The 6,587-nt window shown below is 40.3% G+C and overlaps 1 protein-coding gene across 3 annotated transcripts in view; it reads left to right on the top strand.

Annotated features, from left to right (window-relative positions):
• The first annotated feature begins 1,040 nt into the window (after nucleotides 1-1,040).
• The window catches only part of nedd9 (neural precursor cell expressed, developmentally down-regulated 9), a 35,074-nt gene continuing 29,527 nt past the window's right edge, over nucleotides 1,041-6,587 (top strand). Inside the window, exon 1 of one of the 3 annotated variants that reach the window (XM_029443471.1) lies at nucleotides 1,041-1,082. Coding sequence is in view for 2 of the 3 variants with exons in the window: in XM_029443468.1 (XP_029299328.1) it covers nucleotides 4,534-4,560 (27 nt within the window). In the remaining variant the exon portion in view is untranslated. Of the gene's footprint in view, nucleotides 1,083-2,828; nucleotides 3,043-4,521; nucleotides 4,561-6,587 lie in introns of those variants that run through there. The other 2 variants (XM_029443470.1, XM_029443468.1) reach the window with 2 other exon arrangements.

The following is a 6,587-nucleotide window of genomic DNA, read 5'->3' as shown; positions in this document are numbered from 1 at the left end:
GGAAGATGTATGGCTGCTCTGCCCTCTGTTAAACCTGGGGTCAGATCTGTGGGGGCGCTTATGTAACCCAAACATCACAGGCACCTGGCGGAGATGAAAGGCAGGAGGCTCATTTTTCACTCGCACCATTACCGGCCATTTCCGAGCTGAAATGCGCCATAATACCACTGAAAGACCTCTGGAGGCCTTTTCTGCTCATGTAATACAGTAGGTGTGAGACCACAAATACTGCAGCCATGGTGGCAGTTGTCATGGCGACCGGGGCTCGCTGCTCAGAGCCAGGATGCCAATACAAATCTCCCCCCTGGGCAGTGATTGTTTGACTTCTCCATGGAGATTCAAAAGGAGGATTTTGGGTCTGTAACTCAAGCTTGCAAGAGGCTCTCTAAATCTCTCATTTCTACCAACAACCAGCTGATAATGCGTGTCGGGCCACTAGAGATCGAAGACTAATGGACTCATTCAAACCAGCCAAATGTTCTGAAATTAACAACCTTTTTTTGGCATATTGCAGGCTGTTTTCATCCAAAGCGTTAATATAAACAGTTGGGAAAATGAGTTGTGTTTGTCATAGGAAACAGGTGCTCACATGCACATAATCACATGCCATATACAGAAAAGAATAGCCCCCTAGTACCCACTCGTGGTGCAGAGAATGGGCTCCAGCTGGTCATGGTGTATATTACACAAACAAGTGTTTTGAGTGCCTTTATAAGAGGCATTCATCTGAGGATATGACTGTTCAGAGGGGGACAATGAGAGGCGATAGGGTCCCTGTGATTGTGATAAATAAGCTGACACAAATTAGAGCATTCGGAAACACATGAGAGACAACGTTAATTACAGTCTCTATGACAAACAGACAGACTCACATCAGGCCTGTGCAAGATGTTAGAAATAACTTCTGTTGCATTGGTTTGCAGAGACGAGCTGTGTGCACTGAAGGTGTTAGCAGAGAAACTAAGGATTTCCTGCCAGTTTGTCAGAGATCAGCTTGGGTGTTTTCTTGTCACTTCCATTAGATACTGAGTATACGAGGTGACATCTGTGCTGTCGTCTGCGCTGTCTTCACTCACGTCAGGGTAAGCACTAAAGAAAACCTGTAAATAATGTAAAATAACCTGTACTGTTTTCAAAAAAGGATAAGTTAATTATTGAAACACTGTTGGAAGAAGTATCCAGATCTTTAAGGGGTTAACGTACTCAATAACATGTAAAGATCCTGCATTCAAACTTTTACTGAAGTGAAAGTACTTACAGTAAGTATTAGAACCGAAATATACTTAAAGTACCAAATGTTTAATTACTCATTGTGCAGAATGGTCCTATATGGTGGAGCAGTGAAATGCAGCAATGAATATGTTTAAAACAAACATAAGATTTTCCCATGTTTACCTGTCGCCTTAATCTTGTGTTCCAAAATATTATATTACTCAAAAGATGACAATTTGTTTGTGCAGCCAGTGTTTTCAATCATGTAAACTGAAGCTGCAGTTATTGATGTTCAAAGGTTTCAGGATAGGATACAGCTGAAAGATAAACTGTTTGTTTATGTATTTATTTATTCATTGAAGAGCAGGATGATGGTGTTGGTGGAGCTGCGTTACTGGGAGTTGTAATGTTCTTCTGAAGCGACAGGCACATTTCCATGCAGTAGAAAATGCTATATACATTTCTTTCACACTAAAGGTTTCACAGTTTTCTTTTCAGAAAAGCAAACAACACTACAGCAGACCTAAGAAATGCAATCAGTGAAATCATGTTAAAATAATACTGTAGTCTAACTTTAAATTGGGCATTATTCTTGTGATGCAAACAATATAATTATTTCAACATTGAAAGAGACAGGCTATAGCAAGTATAGTGCAAATAACTAACAATATAACTTGCGACAGGGGGAATAATGTCTTAATGTGTTTTTAAAATATCTTTACACCATAATCCCTCTCTTTTCTTTAAAATGTAAAACATATTTTGATGACATATCTTGATGTTAGGGCGGTTGCATACATTTATCCAGTCAAATTACATATGGGGTGCTAGCTAACCATGGCAATTGTATAAAAACGTGTAGCTAGCAATAGGAGACGAAATGTTTGAATTTTAGTTGACAAATTATTTGTTTAACTTTACATTTGACTAATTTTGAAAACAAAACACTTAAAAAAGTCCAACAATGCCTGAGGGAAAAGCATAAAAGATTATGACCTCCATTGTACTAAAACCCTTACTTCAATGTTGCAATTTGCATAAAAAATGTAGAACTTTTTAGAGTCAAAACAGCTCAAATCTGACCTTTCTATGGATATAATTGATGATGATCGATGGCAAAGTTCATAAATTTGTTTAAAAAGCATAGAAAAATCAACATACTGCCGAACTTAGAATCATCACCTTATTAAAGTTGTATCAATATCCCAGTGATAGTTTTCTGTACTTCCAATGAGTACATGACAAACAGGAACTGCTAATGGGTCATTCGGCATACTTTTAATGGTGCCAATATAGTCGTTTGAACAAATACCTAGAGAATGATCCCACAAAGACCTAAAACAAAGAAGACCAAATCCATTAATACTAACTTTTTTCAAGTTTCATTGTTGTTTGTTGTTGTTTTTTGACATAACTGAACCACTGTCGAAAGGAAAACAATATTTTTAAAGCAATATATCTGTTGTTAATTGTAATGATGAGGTCAGGTTTGTAACAGAGCAGTTCCGCAGTTCGCGCGGGGGGAGGGGGCGGGATTAGAATGTTCCTCCGACCAATCAGAGGCGTTCTCCGCAAATGAGCTGGTCCGACAGTCAATGTGGTGAAGAGTAGTCTGGTGGTAGAGGAGCAGAAAGAAGCGGTGCAGGATTCAGAGACATTGCTAGTGCGTTGTTTCTCCGTCTATGAAACTGTGGATGGCTGGTTAACCACACAGAAAAACACTTCAGGCCCTGCGCTTATTCAGATGTGCGTTCTTTGAATGCGATAAAGCGGATATTTTACTCACTTTTTACTGGACTCAAAGAGAAGAGCTGCAAGATGAAATACAAAGTAAGTGAAGCGATCGGTACTTTCTCTCTGTCTCGGTCTCTGTCTCATAATGTATGCTGGAATTTTTTTTTTACTACAAAGCTGGTTTTGTCAGAAGAGTTGACGTGGATGCTATGAATGTGAAACTTTTCCACTTTTATTTTCATGGCAGTAATTCTAAGTTATTTAAATGAGTGCATCCGGGTTTGTTTCAAAAATATATCTGGTTAAAAAAGGGAAACTGCTGAGTAGATGCTGTCACTTTTCTGTGTAGATGTTTCTGGTTTATACATGTGTAAATAAATGTGTGTGTGACTGTCTCATTTGAGGCTACAGGATTCAGTTGTTTTGAATGCATAATCTCTACCTTTAGGTTACATGTATTGCCATCAAAGGAGCGTAAATAGAGTAAAACGCTCCCTCGGTTGCCACATACTTGGTATAATAAGCACATTATACGTCATTATTGGCTTGCATAGTCAGATATGCCCTTTCAATGAACGCCCTTTTTGTTGCTGTTGGACTTTGTATGGTTATTGTTTTATTTAGCTAAGGCGAGGGCAATATGGATACAATCCTAAATGTATTATTATGTATTCAATGACTTTAGGAAGTCAATTTAAAACAGTTTTGTTAGAGTTGCAACTAACGGTTTTCTTTCATCATCTATCACCCTATTATTTTCTAGATTGATAAATTAATTGTTTGGTCTTTTTAAAATCTCAGCAAATGGCAACAATTAACCAGTGAATTAAATGCCATCACATTGATGCAGCAATCCTGCTATTACAACCTAATACGGAAGGTGTTAAAGGAAAGCTATCTTCACGTTGACTAATTTATATCATTTAGTTTATTGTCATATTTTCCACTTCTAGCTAAGATCATATGAGGCCTTTGCTTAAAAATGAATCATATCCTCATGATCCTCCTTGATGCTCTCATATTGCTCTTCACTTCAGCACGTAGCCAATCGGAGGCTTTGTTATGTCTGTTACTGTTTGTCTTTGAGGTTTTACTTTGTGATGGACAGCTTGTACGTCAGCTTCATCTGAGGTGCAGGATTGACTGTTGTGGAAAGTTGACATGTTACTGGACCCCTGCTTTGTGAATGCCTTTTGAGCTTTTAACACTATTTGTGAAATACAGGGAATTTAGTACGAGACTTGGTGTCTTGAGCTGTTGCATTTAAATGTCATCCCCCCCCTTTAGTCTGTCTCACCGTATTAGGGAAGCAAAAACTGCAAAGTGTTTGGATGATTCAGGGGTTTTCGAGGGCAGTGGCTGTTTTCTGAAGTGTGAAGTAGTTGTTTTGACTCCGATTCTTTGACTTGACACAGTTTGGATCTCTTTTCTCCAGCGCGTACTGGGCCGGGTGTCACTCTTTAGCAGGGTGTGGTTGTGATTGGAGGGTGGTGCACGCTGTGTGTCGGCGTCATGGTCTGAACTGAGTCATTGTCCGGTTAAGTACAGAGTTCACAGAGCCGGAGAGAGCCGGAGCAGTCGAGGGGGATGATGATGATGGTTTTCAAACTCGAGGTCAGTGAGCGTAACAAGGATTTCAGGAGAAGAAAAACAGCTTCGATCATGATCTCTCTTCTCATCCTAAACGAGAAGATTGATCAGTGGATTTTAACATAAATGTGACCAACAGTGTTTCCAAGCAGTTGTAGGACGGAGCTCTATGACGTAGAACTGAGTCTATGCTTCTTTGTTTGCCTCAGGCGAGTTAAGTAGAGCATAGAATTCATGCAGAGCTCTCTTTGCTTATGATAAACATATCTGCATTATGCAACACTGCCAGAGGAAAAGTAGGGTAGAGAGAAGAAAGGTGGGAAGTCAGATGACACATTTCTCGTCACTATTGTGTTTATAGAGTCTCCTGGGTCAAGCCTCTTTAAATCTGTTAAATAGTGTCAAAGTTAATATGTCCCCTATCAAGTCTCAGCCTTTGATGAATTATTCACTGCTATATTAAGCGCTTATTTTCCACGCAGAGTGGTATTCAACACAAGCTTAACAAGGCGTCTGGCGGCAGGCCCCCCTCCCTGGTTTCCAACTTGTGGTTTTCCAGCTCAGGTGTGAAGGGAAGGCTTGTCTTCTATAGGTCACCTAATGCGTATAATCCCCCTGATGGGTCTGCACACAAGAGAGATCTCTCACAGCCTCAGTGAGGCCCAGAGGTTTCTAAAGGAGGAAGATTATGATGATACCTGAAGTAGTTTAAAGGAATAGTTCAACATTTTGGGCAATGCACATTCACTTTCTGGTGGAAGAGTTAGATGAGAAGGTTGATTCCACTGTCTGCACAGTTAATATAAAGATAGAGTTATCTTAGCTTAGCTTAGCATACCGTCTGGAAATAGGGGGAAACAGCTCTGTTTTAAGAAGGTAACACAAATCTGCCTACCAGCTCTTTTAAAGCTAACATGCTATATCTCATTTGTTCACTCATGTACAAAAACAGGTATGGCTAAACAATTAATCCGAATTTTATTGAAATGATCGTTCCCTCCAATATAATGAATAATATTGATCACAATTAGATATTTTTCTAAGTCGTTCAGCCCTACTGTCCGGTATTATAAGGCTGCAGCCAACCAGTAGCTTAGCATTTAGAGTTTAACTCCTGGTAAAAACACAACTTGTTGCTTTACTCTTTGAGTTTTGTATAGAATAAACAAGATATAACTTGCCAATAAGTAAGCCATAGGGGCGCCGATATAGGTTGCTACTTTTGGACACAGCCAGGCTGTTTTCCCTTGTTTCCAGTGTTTATGCTAAGCTAACTGTCCCCTGGCTCCAGCTTTATATTTACCCTACTATAAGAGTGGTGTAGTATAAATCTTCTTCCCTAACTCTCCACCAGAAAGCAAATAAGTGCATTTGCCAAAATGTCAAACGATTCCTGTAATACTTTACGACACAACTTTCTGGAGCAGAATAAATTTAAGAAAAACTCCCCTTACATTCTCACCCAGAGACTTCCACAACCTTTAAACTCATTCCTTTGCAGCTGACGTAACTGTTGCAGAAATAGCTTCACAACCGCAGTGAGGAGTGATTAGGTGAACCCACATTCTAGCCAGTGTGTGTGTGTGTGTGTGTGCGTGTGTGTGTCTTTAGTGTTTATTTTTTATGGGTTCAGGCTCCAGGCACTGATCCAAAAGCAAAGAGGGCTGGAGGAGAGTGGAGCAGACATTGTTCTGAGAGGGAGGAGGAGGAGGAGGATCTATGATGCTGAAAGGGCCTGCAGAAAATGAAAGAAAGAGGAAGTTATGGGGGGAACGAGAGGGCAAACAGAGTTGGATGCATTGGGTGGTGGTTGGGTGGGGGGGATGGGAGCCTGGAGGTCGAGGAGTGCCCCGTGAGAATGAGAGCATTCCAGGCGATCGTGCGTGGGAAGGTTGTTCGGAAGATGCACATGATTTGTTTCAAGGTGCCCCTTTACATTGTTAATGAGTCCGGCTGCACCGGGACACTCACTCTTTTCTTTGTCTTGAGACATTTGTATTCTCCTGAAAGAAAACCAGGCAAACAATTCCCTTCGAGAAAAACCTCTGCAA

The sequence above is a fragment of the Cottoperca gobio genome, chromosome 11 (assembly GCF_900634415.1).
Source record: "Cottoperca gobio chromosome 11, fCotGob3.1, whole genome shotgun sequence".
Taxonomy (NCBI): Eukaryota; Metazoa; Chordata; class Actinopteri; order Perciformes; family Bovichtidae; genus Cottoperca; species Cottoperca gobio.
The sequence above is the reverse complement of the archived record's forward strand: the minus strand, read 5'-3'. Positions and strand labels throughout refer to the sequence as shown.